The sequence below is a fragment of the Pogonomyrmex barbatus genome, unplaced genomic scaffold, assembly GCF_055798465.1.
Source record: "Pogonomyrmex barbatus isolate J1 unplaced genomic scaffold, ASM5579846v1 scaffold2, whole genome shotgun sequence".
NCBI lineage: Eukaryota > Metazoa > Arthropoda > Insecta > Hymenoptera > Formicidae > Pogonomyrmex > Pogonomyrmex barbatus.
In genome coordinates, this window is record NW_028297116.1 from 8,693,875 (window position 1) to 8,709,202 (window position 15,328).

Genomic DNA, 15,328 nt, shown 5'->3' on the forward strand with positions numbered 1-15,328 from the left:
GACGATGTTCGTCCACAGGAATAACTTTACATACCTTCTTTTCTAACTGCTTTTTCAGTCCGACCAATTGCTCCAGATCGTCCTCGTGCTGCTGTGCCATTTTCCTCTTCGTGAACTCGAGTTCCCGGATAGCGTGCTCGTATCGTTGCCTATAAACACCACCGTCCTCGCCCTCCTCGCCGTCGGAAGCGACCCCGTTCAAATCTGCAGCTCTCGCGTAGAGCAATTCCATCTCCAGCCGTTCGGTCGTCTGCTGAAGATTCTTGTTAGCCTCGGTTACGTCCTGCAGCTCTCGCTCAAGTCGCAATCTTTCCGAAGTCTCAGCGTCGATCCTCTCCGCCGCCAGCGTTGACGTAGAATGCTCCTCCGCGAAGTCCGCGGTCATCTCGCTCAGCTGGAACAGAAAAATTCATATTATATGATATACATCATATCATATAAAGAAACCGAATACGACATGCTATACGCGAACCACGGATCAACATTACGCCTCACTACTACTATTTCCTGCATTCTGTCTGCGTTTTTCAGTCTTAAATATATTTCTAAATCGAAATAAAGTAGACTAAAGGTAGTTTATGCATGGAAATTCCTTTTACTGTAGTCTTCGAGTTTTTACGAATTGCAAAGGCATTGTTTCTTGCTGCTCTGAGTTACCTCCTGCATTCCGTCCGAAGTGCGGTCCTCCGAGGCGCGAGACAAGGAGCGCCTTGAGGGGCTCTTCCCTACGCTGCTCGATCTGCTATAATATTGATAACCACGTATCATAATATTCGTAGCGCTTTGACTTCTTCCGACCACACCGCGATGTTTATCTCGCGCAAACTGCGGCAAACTGATCGGTTCGTCGTCCAAGTCGTCCTTATGACCAAGGCTCCGCCATTCATCCATGATATGATCGGTTCGTTTCAAAAACTGGGAGATCTTCGACGTGAGATACGACGAGGCGGTACATGGTTCTAAATGGGAGGCGGTGGGTCTGAAGGATTGTTTCACCCTTTGCCGTTCGCATCCCAAGACGAAGTTGAGACTCGCGTCGAAGACAACCGGCGCCTGTTCCTTGACGACAACATCTTCCACCGACGGCGTGCTCTCACGAGGGTACGTCCTTCGCGGTGGAGTCGAGAAGGTCGGTGATCCCAATTGGGACGAGCGACTGCGCGAAGAGAGGACGGATGGCGATCTCACTCCGGCGGATAAAGATCTTGCGCGATAGGAAACGCTGGAGGAGACACTGCACGGGGAAGGACTTCGTATCGTGTGATTCGCACTACCGACATATCCCCTGTTAGATGATCTCTTCTGATGATTATAATGCGGCGGCAAAGGTGGTCTTTTTGCCAGACCCTTCGCGGAATTGGGCAAGCTCGATAAGCCATTGCTCATCGAGTCGTTTCTTTCGAGCATTTCGTCCGAGCTAGTGGTCATTAATGCGTTGTTCAGATGTCGATTATCCCTCCCGTGGGAGGGGGAAGGGGTATTCGGGTACCTCGTCGGCACGGAGGGCATCTTGATGAATATATCGATGCAGAGATGCCAAAGTCGACTCAAGAATATCGGTTCGATGTATGATATTAATCCGAATCATGAAAGCGAGCGGTGAATTGAATGAACTTCCGGAATCGTGATATCGTCGCGGATGACATTTTAAGTAGCTTTCTTTTATAGCTTCATTCGTGCCGGATTTTAATAGCCAAGATGCCGGGAACTCGTTACATTACTACGACGAGTTGCATAACACCGGACGACGAGGAGAACACCCGTGTCGACGAGGAGTCGCGGTGCAACTGCCTCTTCCTGGGTCGGCCGATCCGCCGGCGGAGGTGTCCGGTGGAGGAGGCGGTCACCTCCGAGTTATTCTAAGGGGAAGGCGGCGAGAAAGAGAGAACCGACGAGAGATGAAGGCGAGGAGTAACGTGCGAGGAGACGGTGATTCTGGCTATTCGCCAGATTCACCGTGGATTTTACGAGAAAAATATCGCGCGAGAAGGACGGAGAACGTAACACTAACGTTTCAATGGAAAATCTAGAAACTATGTGTTTGCATTTAATAAAAATAGAACGGAGAACTGAAGAGACGGAAGGAAAAATCGCCGCGTCGTAAAATAGGGGAGCCTAATTCTCGCTGACGCGGAAGAAAAATTATGCAAGATTTATTCGTCGTTTACAACTGTTTTTGCCGAAAAAAACGCGTTGATTGCCTGCATTTTTCATGTATTAGCTGCTGGATAAAAATTGTAATATAACACACGGTAGTGGGCGAATCACGATAATAGTTGCGCACGCTCGACACGAGCCGTCTGGCTTAATGCTTAACCCAATTGCGCGGCGTGCGTGCCGCGAATGCCTAATCGGGCAGTTTGAGCTTAATGCATCCTTCGAGACTGCCTCTATTAGGTTCATCAATGTGGTCACACGCGAAATCGTTGTGGGGCAAAGAGGCGGAGAGGCGCAATTTGCGGGACAAGTCTCGAATAACGGACGTTTAAGCCGTTTGAGGATATTTTCATTATCGCGAAAAGAGATTTTTACGTAATCATAATTAAAAATGAATATTCGCAATCTTGGACAATCTCGCTGCGTTAACTTACCTTCGCTTCCAGTTTGTCGTTGTCATGCTTCAGATGATTACGTTCCTGTTCCAAGCGTTCCACTTTTGCCCTGAGAAGCTCGAGCTCTTCCTATTGGAATATAAAAAAAAAACAAAATGTATTGAGATTAATGATATGGAGGTTGTATGGATCGCGTGAAAAGTATTTTTCTTCTCTCACCGTTCGTGCCTTTAGCTGATCCTCGGTCCGATGAACATTCAACAAGGGCGCGACTTTTACGTACAATCTCCACCAAGGCCATTCTCGCACGGACATTAGTTTCCTCACGTTCCTCTGGATGCATCGCACCGCTAGATCTTGCAGCTGAAGATTTAATTTATAATTTAATCCGGTTGTCATTATAGAGATTGTTGTTAAAGCGACGTTAATTATTACTAAAGAAAGCGTAGACAACGCGATAATATCCAGCGCGTTCTTTCTTCCTTTAGTTGCCAGATTAAAAATCCGAAGATCTCTGATTTGCGGATTTGCCGCAAATCCTTTGTAAGATTTAAAGCCATTAGTGCGAATGAGATTGCAATTTTTAAGCGCGAGCTGCGATTTCTGTATCTTAATCGAGTAAAACGAGGGAAAGTGTTTGTTTGCAGTTTCTTGTGCGCGACTAAAAACTTTCTTTTTAAATTCTAACACGGCGGCCTGTTTCAATTCGAGAAGATAATAAGCGACCTACTTTCAAAGTGTTGAGTTTGCGTCGCGCCAGATAGCCTCTGCATCTCGCCTGCAGAAGAATAATGTGGCCTGTGAGCTTCTCGTCCCTCTGAGCTTCCAATCGTTCCAGAGTGCCTGATCTGAAGAATATCTGCAAAAAGAAGTAAACGTCCGTCTGTTTATTCGTCGATTAATGTCAACTGTTACGTTAACACGTAACGCCTCTATTCTATTCATTAAGTTGTAATTAAACGTGTTTTGCCTGTTTATACGTATATGCGATAAGAAAAACCGCACCTTACGTTCGAGTTCAAGGGCGGCGGTAAATGTTAAAATATGCGTGGCATAGTTTTCAGCTACTTTCATCTCGTACGATAATGAACATGATGAACACATATAACTTCTAGAGCGTAAAGACGACCATGCACTATGCACCATGATATCTCGATTGCATTAGAGAGGATATGCTTTTACATAATACTATGCAACCGATATAATAGGTATTATTAACAGTTACGTTGACAAAATCACTCTCAGTTTTATACATATATCGCGTTATGAATTATTAAATTAATTTACATTTTTTGAGAAAACTTTAATTGTTTAAATATAGATAGCGATAGTTACTTTATGCATACATAATTAAAACATCAAAGAGAGAAGACTTAATTCGTAATTCTGTCGGATCTCTTAGCATTATTATTATCATCTCGATTACAATAACATGAAATTGCGCATTGTTTAAATGCGCATTGTATAAATAATATTTCATACATTTTCAGACACGCTTAATGCCCAACGTGTCCCAATTATTTAATCAACTTTCTAATTACCGAACTCTATCGATATTAACAATCGTATGAAATAACGAATCAACAAACCTCTCGTTCATTTTCCGAACATTTGTCATTGATGTGAGAACAATCGATGTTACTATGGTCGCAAGTTGTTAAACATTTAACGACAATATTCTTCTTTTCTGGCTTCTCGGTCAGTCTGCAAACGAGAGTCGTAGAGTCGAAAAGCTTCACCTCGTCGTCTCGATCGAGTCTGTTGAAGTATTGCTGTTCCTTGAAGTCGCTCGTCTCTCTCTGACTTTGATTCTCTATAGTTTCCTTCCATTCCACCTCATTCTCGTTGCTTATGTGGCCGCTGTCCTCCGAACAGTTTCCATCCGATGCGTATCCGCTGTACTCATTCGCGTTTTTGGACTCCTTTTTCAACGCAGGCGTTTCGATAACGGAAACATCCGCGGCTCTCGGCTTGATCGGAGCTTCCCGTGGGGATTCCTTGGAGGCTTCGGCATTTTTGCAATTGAAGAAGTTCACCAAATGTTCGATATCCTTGGCCCTCTTACCGACGCATTGCTTCCTCTTTGTCTCCTGCGCGCCATCGACAACGTCGTTCTCATTTCGAACTGCCTTCGACAAGCTGACGCTTTTCCCGGAATTTGCAATGTAGATTGCTTTTTCGTCAGAATCCTGACTACCTCTAGTATGCCTCTCCCAATTGCGTCTCAACTCCTGAATGGAAGTCTCTTTGTTTCTCTTCGACTCTTCAACAACTTCTTCCGGCTTTTCGCAGTTCTTTATTCGGTCAGACTTAAATTCTTTTACAACATATTCTTTTTTCTTTAAATCTTCTTCCGGTTTTGTGTTTTTGTCCAAAATCACCATCTTCCTCCTTTTCGAATCTTCGTTAATTCTTGAGCTTTCTTTCTTGTCATCTCCAGAGTTAAAGTTCTCTATAGTTATATTAGTTCCGCTATCATGCAAGGCCTCTCGATCCTCGTAGACAACTTCCGTTCTACGTGGAGGAGCGACATCCACGATGGCCAGAGGTACAATCGTCTCTTTGGGTTCCAAGTCATTCTCTAGCTGTGCCATTAATCGCGCGGCTCTCTCTTCCAGATTACTCGTCGATGTCGAGATCTTCGAGGTACCCAGCTTCGAGACACGGTCGAGGGTCTCGCGACAATTCTCGTAGATACGCTCGTCCGATACGGCGTTGAGATCGAGCTCGAAGCTAATCATCTGGCCAACTGGCTCTCCGACACGATCTACTTGCGATAGATCGGCGAGAGATCGGCCGAGACCGGTAGATCGAGCCGCAGGAAGCGGTATCTTGCTCGGCCTGGAGACCGGGTTTAGCCTCGCGGGCGCACCGTAAGACTTCCTGCATTGATTGTAATCCACTTTCGGCGTCTGAACGTTCCATAGACTGGTTGATCTGTTCATGAGCGTCAGACTTTTTCGCGACGGTTCCGTCTTCTTTCCCTTCTCCACGGATCTCCTATCAAACGTCATTGGAATCCATCGTGGTGACGTCGCGGGATTTTGATTGTCCGTGGACACGGAATTTAAACTGACCGAACGATCCAGGGTGCCCTTTCGTTGTAGGGTCTCAAGCTTCGCCGGCATCTTATCCGGCGTGTAAGTGAGACCCTTCTTTAGCAACGCTCTGTCTTCCAATATCGTGCAGGAGGGAGACGAGCTGACTGACTTGCAGACCTTCTTCTTGTCGCTGTTGCGTGCAGGGGATAAGACAGTTTTTGCCACATCCGGTCGGGTCTCGCTCGGGGATCGTTTCGTAAGTTTCGAAGGCGAGATAACTCGGGACTTTGAGGGATCCGTATTGTTAGAGCCACGACGTGACGAGTTGGTGACCACGTCGCTAGTCATTTTGATAGATATCTTCGAAGTTATCGGCGACTTTGCAGAACGGGACGATTTGATCGAAGCGATTGTGGGGCTGATCATGTGGTTTGATTGATTCTGCTTTTTGGTGGGTGATAGTGACGCTTTTGACACATTCGGACTGCTTTTGGCCTTAACTAAAGGCGAACCACCGCCGACCGCGTACTTAGGTACGGTATCGAACATGATGTAAAGCCTAAGATCAGATTTAGTGAAGGAAAGAACAACTTGCTACAGCAGAGAAAATGAACTTTTAATATCTGCTATAGTCTCGTTATTATGACATTTGTAATTATTATCAATAAATTATTTCATTCTATTGCATTGTAATTCATGAATGTTTCTAAATCAGTTTTCTGCTATATTGAAGAATTAATAACAGAAAGTAATTAAATTTAAACAGCACATTTTAGTACATCTTGTTAATCAAAATTGATTAAAAGTTTTTACAGCTTCGTCATATTGCACTTTTTCCACATTAATAAAAGTACCTTAATTATTCTCAGCTAATACATTTCATTAAAATTTAAAAATGATTGGAAAAAAAATATGCACTTCTCGAAATTATCACAGTACTGTATTTCTAATTATATATCGATAAACTTTAATCTTAAAGCCACCAGTTTTGATTCAATCGGTTTTGTGTTAATCACTTTAAAGTCAATCATATTTTTTGGAACTTTTGATTTTACTAAATACCATACAACTTAATAAAACGAAAATAAATTGCAATAAAACAAAGTACATTAGCCCTCAGAGAAAATTGTTTATGAGTCCAACTATAAACTAATAAATGAAAGATTTCTTATGGACAGATCACTTGTTTATAAGCAATCACTTCTTGTCATTTTACATTTATTATTGTCACCTCTGTAGTATTATATTATATATTATGTTCACCTCTGCTCCAAAGTTTTTTGCAATCTCTTTTCAAACAGTTCGTTATCTCGCGTAAATTTTTTTACATACGAATAATGTGAATTTGTACATGCATTTGTACACGTATGAATATGATAAGTCGCCGCACTTTCGCAGATTTATCGAAATGTCGGATTTAATTATAAAACAGCATAAAAATCTAGAAAATAGATGCTGTATTTAACCACACGTAAGGGGATCGACTTTAAAAGTGATATTAAATTTTACGGTTTTATCAATAATGTTAGATCATTTGCCATTTGTCACTACTTCGAGATCGCACCTTCGATCGCACTGACACTAACTGAAATCGCGATAATTCTCGCACTTGCAGACTTTGCGGAATGAATGATCGTTGGAGGAGGGCTTTTTCTCTTCTCTGCCGCACAGAACGAGCCGCGACTAAGTGCCGTAAAAGAGCCGCGTAAAAGTGTACACGCATCCGAATGCGAGGGCAGAAGTGAGGAAGCGAAAGAGAGAACGGGCAGACGACACAGAAGGGAGGGATGAAGGAGTGAGGGAAATAAGGGGGAGAGGATCGAGGGACTAGCGAGGGGGGAAAGGGGCAGGTTATCTTGAAGCCGGTTGAACGCATCGGCCTGCAACTCTCAACTGGCAGGAAGATACAGCCAGTTAATGCTCGGGTTTGCCAGCTTATCATTTTCATTGAAGGGATACATCGTGTCTTTTTGCTCCGATAAACTCTGAGACGCGACAAGCGGACCGGAAGCGAGTAACAGCGAGAAAGATTCTCTTAATGTTTTGATATATCGAAAGGCTTTTTAGGTAAACGGCCTCAATGAGATTACGACGGAAGGAAAAAGGTTTCGTGTTGCGCCATATGCTTCAAAAGACAGATGATCATGTGGTGAAATGAATACATTAAAACTTGAAATTTTCTGAAATTTTCTGAAACTCGAGAGAATTTCCAATAACGTATAATATATAAATATATAAAATATATAAATTTATAAATATATAAAATTGCTTATTTTTCACATTAGTCTTTTAATTATTATATTATCACACAAACATCCTTATAGACCTGCAAGCAGTCCTGTTTTAATTAATCAGAAAATTGTTTTAACTCATGAGACTTGTCAGATGCTTTGTTAGAATTCAATTTTCTTCATTTGCTACACCGGTAGATTACATGTATTATGACAAAATAAATAGATCGTCGAGGAATGCTAATAAATGCAGAAACCGCGCGTTAAATGTGCTGTAACTTGGTTAATTAAACGCGCAATAGGGATATTGTGCAAAGTACATTTGGCAATTCTGGCCGCGTCTTCCTTCTGTTAATTACACGACGGGACGACGCGTCTCGAGATAAAACACCCGTTAAGCGAATGTCTGTGCTAAAGTCGACAGAAGCGAAACGTTGAGGTTCTCTCTTAATCATTGCGCCCGCTGCTTTAAAAGAAATACCGCGAAACACGGCTTGCAATGCATACTTCGTTTAATTTCGAGGGAGACGATATTTTCTGCGTCGAGATAAAGTAAACCGTTACACGAATACGCCAATCAGTGTACGGAATACGGAAACGGTGTATCGAGGATTCTTTTAGATCTCTTATTCTGGTAGAGAGGATCTTATTATATGCGAAATAAATTACGTCGACCGCATCTTCTCGCCTCTCTTTCATCTCTCGAATCGAAACACGGTCGCTTTGTATTGAGATAAAAAGCTTATTCACAACTGAGCTCGCTGATTAGCAATAGATGACTAAAGCATATGATACTTCGCATATGATACTTCGATTGTAGCTGACCAGATGTGGGAATGACATATAGCCGGCATATTCACAGTTTAGAATTATAAAAGAAATGTAATAATTTATTACGAGTACAAATGTTTGCTTTTATTTTTTTTTTTTATGTAATAATATACCTCTTGTATGTATAAAAAGAGTTAATTGAAAAGTGGAAAATCGAGAGAATATTACCAAGCCATAAATATTGACGGGTCAACACGCCCACTCTTTAAGCAGTTACGTTCGAATAAAGCGAAGACTAAAACCGCAAAGTAAAGACCATCGATCCTCGCGCGAGTCAATTCTACTACTTTCCTGTAACGATCGTTCAGGATCGTAATACCGGCGTCTCCATCGTTCGGCAATGAGAAAGCACTCAAGCGGCTCGGTGCTTTACTTCCAAGCCGATGACGTTTACCGTTATTGAAGCTAACAGGTACCGGTGGCTATAGACTTTCTCTCTCTCTCTCTCTCTCTCTCTCTCTCTCTCTCTCTCTCTCTCTCTCTCTCTCTATTTCTTTCTCTCGCGAGTTAATTAAGAAATCGACGACTTTCTCTCTTTTTCTCTCTCTCCTTTCTTCCCTCGATTATAGAACCCTCGCTTGTGAAGCGCAAAACGAATGTGCCTCCTTGCCTCGCGCCACGCCGACCTTCGTGAATTTTTACCGGATTTATAATGAACCGTTTTGTATTCACGGCGAAATAAAGGAGAATTCCTCTAAAGTACCGTTCCTTTGAGAAATAATTTATCAAAAGAAGAAGTATAAAATTTGCAATTAATTTTGAGTAGATTCAATAGATAGTTTTATTATTTCTGGTACCGAAAGTTCAATGACTCGAATAAAGCGAATTGTGCGTCAACAAGATGAATATTATATATATATTTAAAGATATTTGTGCCGCATTTTACATTCTCATACAAAATGGCACGTACGAATTTGTTATCAGCACCTTTTTTTCTTCGAGTTTCTCCTAAACAATCGATTATTTAACACACATTTTCGCCAATCACTTTCGGGAACGACGACAGAAAATTAATTCAGATTTTAATCGTGTACTCGCGCTCAGAAACGCGTATGCGCACAATTCGCGAACAATTCTGGAGCAATCCGCGCAAAAAGCGACCCCTTCGTTCGCGCTCGCTGCGCAATGTCAAGGCCGAAGGATTGTCGTCGCCCGACGACGTCTCGAACTCGACCGAGACCAACCACGAACTGAGAAGTGCAGAAGTGGTCGCACCATCCTCGCATCATCCGAAAGCTCGTTCCGCATCAGGTGCGCGTCCCTCCATTTCGTTCCCCACCATGCAGGTGGTGTGTCACCAACACACATGCAGATCTCGCGCATTCGACCATGTATCTGGTCCCCTGCTGCCTACCAACCGACGAATCGGCACATTCGTATCGCGAGATATCGCGCATAAATCTCTAGGTGTTATTTTGTCGGAAGAGGAGAGCGAGGAAGACACGATGCGTACTAAATTGCCCGATTAATCAAAAATCGTTCGATTACACGAATAATGAATAGCGATGACTCTCTAATGTATTCCGATTATGCGTCTTCGACTCTCCAACTTTCGACTCCGAATTACCTCATTGCCATGATAATCTTTGCGGAAATTGTTATATAGTCTCGTTTGGCTGTGAGAGAGGTACGGTATCGAGAAAATTTCATAGACTTGGAAGTGCAAGGGAAAGGGATCGAAGATTTGGATAGGTGGACCTTGAATGGAACATCAGAGTACTGCCAAGTGGATCGAGGACCGGTTCGAACCGGTAGCCCCCCCCTCTCTCTCGCTCTCTCTCTCTCTCTCTCTCTCTCTCTCTCTCTCTCGTTTTCTTATCTATCCGAATAAGGCATTTGGCGATTCCCATTTGACCCGTCTGTTTTTTGCCTTTCGGTCCGCTTCATCTCCAACCGTACGACGAGACGCAATAGAGATTCAGGTAAAATGATAACTCATGAGAGAATATACGCACGAGGTGCACACGTGAGGATTTACGTGAGGTTTATACGAGAAATCCGGGAAACTGCCGGCTCGGCTTGCATCGGTCTCGCAAATTTTTCGAGCGTATTGCGGAAACGGGGACGCGGGGTCGTTCGCCTCGAACACGTAGAAAAGGCATCCCTGCAACTCCGCCGTGCGTTCGTCGGATCGATAGATCTCCACGGGGGGATGGCCGCCGCGAAGAAATTCGAAGCAGACGCGCGGCGCGTCCGGCGTTGGAAAGCGGCCGGCGAGAATGTCCGCTGGCCTACTGACGAACGGGAGAAAGGAGAGACGAGAGACGACGAGAGACGGGAGCCACATAAGAAGAGAAAAGAGCTCTGGCCGCGTTACGAAATCGCGAACTTCTTTCCGAGACCACTAGACGATTCCACACGTTTTGTTTAATGGGACAGGCCGCGACGTCTGCGCTCGATTGTTCGTTTCGTCGTAAAATTTATCGCTTCTTTCTCGTCGGGTAGTCTTATCAGGCCCATTCTACGAGTAACGTTATTCATGTTCGTTTATAAGAATGAAATAAGTATATTGGGCTTATAAAATATCCCGCGAACGTTTTCGCCTGGAGCATAGAGAGTAAAGAAGAAAGTAAAAAAGAACTCGTTTCGTGCATTATGCTCGCACGTCTGATTTCATTTCTCGATTTCGTGATTTTCTTAATCGGCAATTATTTCTTAGAAAGTAGAAGAGTATATTTATCCTTGTTTTGGAAAAATTTCAATAAAAACAATCCGAGAAGTCTTCGTACTTGTGCGGCATTTAATTTAATTGCAAACCTATTGACCTAATAATTCCATCATGAATATACATATATCATCTTTAATTCTAATATCTTATCACGCCATTGGGAAAGTAGATGATAATTAGAAAATTATGCTGTAAAACACTTATGCGCATACGCACGCGGAAAGTGAAAAAGAACCCGCTCCGCGTCGTATTATTTATGTATCCACGTCCGATTTCATCGTAATATAATTTTCTTAACGAGCGGTTAATAGTCTCTTAGAAAGTAGAGAACGAGAGATCCAGATCTGTCTCGTATAAAGACGCCTGTAAACGCGAGTCTTATCGGAAAGACAATTAACGGCTGGATACCGGCGGTGCCGCTGTCTCGCAATCGCGGCTTCTCAGGAGCCGAAAGAAAAGCACGAGGAAGCACGACCAGCTTGTCGCAATTAACCGCGGGCTAGATAGAAATAAGGAATCTGACCCCGAGCCGCGTAGACGGTAGAAGGTTGAGCTGATGCTGAAGAACGCAGTATGCGGCGTTTCCGCTTCCCGACAAAGGAAAAATAGTACCGTGTGAGAAACCCGACAGCGTGATAGGCGCGATACACCCACTCGACATTTAACCGCATTAGTAGCCTCTTCGCGGTCATTCTTTTCTAATTATCTAAACTAATTAGACTTATCTCAAAAAGTTATAAAATTGACTTTGGAGTAGAATGGCGAATATAAAAACGACATAATCAGTTTGTTACGTGCATGGAAAAAATTTGTTGAAATGTCTAAAAAAAGTTGCCTAGATGTAGATCTAAAAATTTGCCTAGACGTAGATCTAAAAGTAAATAAATTTGTTGGGCCAGCAAAATTATTATTACATAGAATGTTTAAATTTAATGACAGTGACTGCAGCAATTTTTGATATTTTAGCAACCAATTTAAACATTCTATATAAATATCTTGGTGACTCGACAAAATATTTTTAGATACTTCAGCAAAATCTGTTTTTCTCATGTGAGTATATTATTTGCGTGTGAATTTATCGAAGATAATTAGAGAAAAAAATATTTCGAATTTGCCACAATAGAAATTTTTTGGAAATATGGAAAAAGAATGATAATAAATGTGATAAATAATCTTAATACTATTAGAGTAGAATTTATGCGTTTGCGGAGATTCTGAAGAAATACAGACGTGGCTACAGGTAGCCATACAGTGTGTGACATGTCGGATTCAATTTATGATACTCCTCCACATTAGAGCGCCGATCGTGGGTGGTAGCGGCAGGATATATTCCGCGATTTCGATCTGGCTCGTTGCCGGGATTGTCGTGCGAACCTGACCTAGGCACATGAGCTTGTTGGATAACTAATCGCGTTTCTCCATCGGTGTACATCACGATTAGTAGCCTGCCGCCTCTCAACTCCCTAACTTGCTGCTGCTAAGTGCAAATTGATTAATGGTTAGTTAAAATTGCGCTTTGGAGCAACAGGATTTGTATGCAGGCCCATATCGTCCTTCATCGCGTAATTTGTAATAATTAAGATAAGCTGCAGTACATAAATATAATTTGTAATATAACGATTTATACAATGATAGCAAAAGGTGAGGAAAGTTCATAATAACTCTGCCAATATAGTTCCATTTTAAATGTTACTCGAGACTTTTACATTTATATTAATTAAACTATTTCTACTTTATTTAATCTAAATACGCGTTCCGTTTTTAGGAAAATTCGTAATGTCCTTGCTAATAGTTCCATTTTAAATATTACATATTAACTTTTGGATCTTATCTTATCTTTGTTTATAATCTAATACGTGTTCCGTTCTGTATATTATCCATAACTAATTCGTTCAGTGCTAATTTGATCTTCACACCAATTTAGATCACGTCGTAATACGATCGTTGTGGCATGCACGCGCACATTAAGGATCATTAATTGTACGGTACTTGCTCGGAAGAATCAATATTCTAACGAAGTTACGGCACGCCGGCCGTTGTTTCCACTTGGCGCCTCGCGGAATTACTTAGCATTACTTTTGCCGATCGCTCGAGATGCGAGACACGCAGTAATCGAAGGCACGCGCGTTCAGCCAGCGGTCGCATTTCCGCTATGAAAACGTTCGCGTTGGATATTTCGGTGATCGTGACGTATATCTCAACGATCGACTAACGCCACGTCCGAAAATACTTTGACGTTTGTCGTAAATCCGCAACTCTTCTCTTCGTAAAATTCAGGAAAAAGTACGCGAAAAGTAGAGTTGCGCGTTTCTTCGATTTTTTTTGAAGAAAAGGATCGAGGAAAGGATCAAAGACACGCTTAGAGATGGAAAACGTAGTTCATCGTGATTGCAAGGTTGCCACGACCAACGGCGGGAAATTACAGCTGACGAGAAGGGAAAATAAGAGACATTACAAACCAGATATATCAGAAAGAGCTGCGCTTAGTACAACGACGTTGCGTGGAGCATATTAATTCGCGACTCCGTAGATTCGAGAGACCACCGTGGTTCTTCTTCGCGTCGCACGAAGAGGAAAGGAACCGGCTGCTGCGCGGAGAGACGGTCGAGACGGAAGCGAAGTTACCGTTTCCTCGGGCGAGATACGTAACTCCGGGAAAGATACGGAAAAACCTCGTTCTCCCGGTTATTCTGGTTTTTTTTCGGCGGTAACGTTGCGGGCAGACCAGACGATTGCGCCGGCAACGACGGGAAATGAAGTCGACTGTGCCGTCGGAGGCAGGGAAAGATGGCACGAGAAATAGCCGAGTAAACACCCTCTAAGACGACGGAAGATTCATTTGACGGTCGTGTAATTTGCACTTCATAATTATAACGTTCCAGGAAATGTCACCTCCGCGCGAACGTCGTGGATAGCGTAATGCGTGTAATTTAATCCTCGCGTCCCATTATTTTAGACGAGTTAACGAGTTCCGCGTCTGCTCGTGGAGTTTCCATTGAAAAGGATTTTATTTTCATCAATTAGGACATTACCTTCTAAGAAGCTTTCGCAAAACCTGCCAGTTATATGCGGAGAGGTCGCTTTTTAAAAGCTGCATCTCTCGCGCAGGTGCACGTATATACTAGGTGGGAAGAAATGAAAGGCCGAAGGAGATGTAAGGAGGCTGATATCTTCACGGTGCAAAATTGCAAATGGATCGGCGAACGTGGCGAACCAGTAAGGACCGGTACGGGCAATTTGTATGTAGGCCACGAGAAAGTTACAGGCGCGCTTTTTTCTCCTCTCGGGATATATCCGCGGTCGAACGATCGCACGATTCCGGGCTCTCGCATCTATTGTTATCTCTCTACAATAGAAGCAAAAACTTTTTGGAGTTGAAAAAAAAAAAAAAAAAAGAACGGCGAATGTAATGTCGAGTGATTTTGAAATTCTAAGAGTATATTTGATGAAAATATTCGTCGGTATTGTGGCCGTGTGTATTGTGAATACGCTCGCCAAACGGATATCGTAGATCAAACGTTACGATCCGTCTGACGCCAAATGTACGACTCGGCATGACGTCGATAGTTCGCAGCTGTTTCGATTAAGCTTCTGCGGAATCAGGAAGCGCCGGTAAACGCGTACGCATCCATACGAAACGGCGCGATGACTTTCCATTTGGATTACAAAACGTAGGCTGAACGAGAGAAATAGTAGCGCGTAAGACCTTTATTATGAAAGATGAAGATGACTTCAGTCTGCGTCGCCAACGTTTAATTCGCATTTCTTTCGGCATGCAGCGTGACCGTGAGTGCGCTTCACGCTGAGATGCCTAATGTATCTTCGAGTAAACTTATTTGTAACCATTAATGTCTAAACATTGATGCACCCTCTCGGGTTTTTCTTTTTAGAATAAATGAGCTCGTGACTCTTTCTCTCTTTCTCTCGGTGCAGACGCGCGATTTCTCTCTGGGACACTTCGTATACTGCCGCTTCGTAACTCAATTTAAATTCCAAGATACTAGG

The 15,328-nt window shown here is 42.9% G+C and overlaps 2 protein-coding genes and 1 long non-coding RNA gene across 8 annotated transcripts in view; 2 read left to right on the forward strand and 1 right to left on the reverse strand.

Moving 5' to 3' along the window:
* The window catches only part of LOC105427595 (uncharacterized), a 128,751-nt gene that overhangs the window by 56,653 nt on the left and 56,770 nt on the right, over positions 1–15,328 (forward strand). The window lies entirely within an intron of this gene.
* LOC148936624 (uncharacterized) overlaps positions 1–15,328 on the forward strand; it is a 58,925-nt gene that overhangs the window by 39,737 nt on the left and 3,860 nt on the right. Inside the window, exon 1 of one of the 2 annotated variants that reach the window (XR_016139330.1) lies at positions 12,713–14,549. The exons of the other annotated variant lie outside the window; for it this stretch is intronic. This is a non-coding gene — a long non-coding RNA (uncharacterized LOC148936624). Of the gene's footprint in view, positions 1–12,712; positions 14,550–15,328 lie in introns of those variants that run through there. 2 annotated transcript variants of the gene reach the window in all.
* Positions 1–15,328, reverse strand: part of LOC105427601 (Myosin heavy chain-like) — a 48,099-nt gene that overhangs the window by 4,143 nt on the left and 28,628 nt on the right. For all 5 annotated transcript variants that reach the window (XM_089077158.1, XM_089077156.1, XM_089077157.1 and 2 more), the window contains 4 exons: positions 3,283–3,411; positions 2,772–2,915; positions 2,592–2,681; positions 35–394 (listed from right to left, as the gene is read on the reverse strand). In XM_089077158.1, the coding sequence (XP_088933284.1) occupies positions 35–394; positions 2,592–2,681; positions 2,772–2,915; positions 3,283–3,411 (723 nt within the window). The remainder of the gene's footprint in view (positions 1–34; positions 395–2,591; positions 2,682–2,771; positions 2,916–3,282; positions 3,412–15,328) is intronic.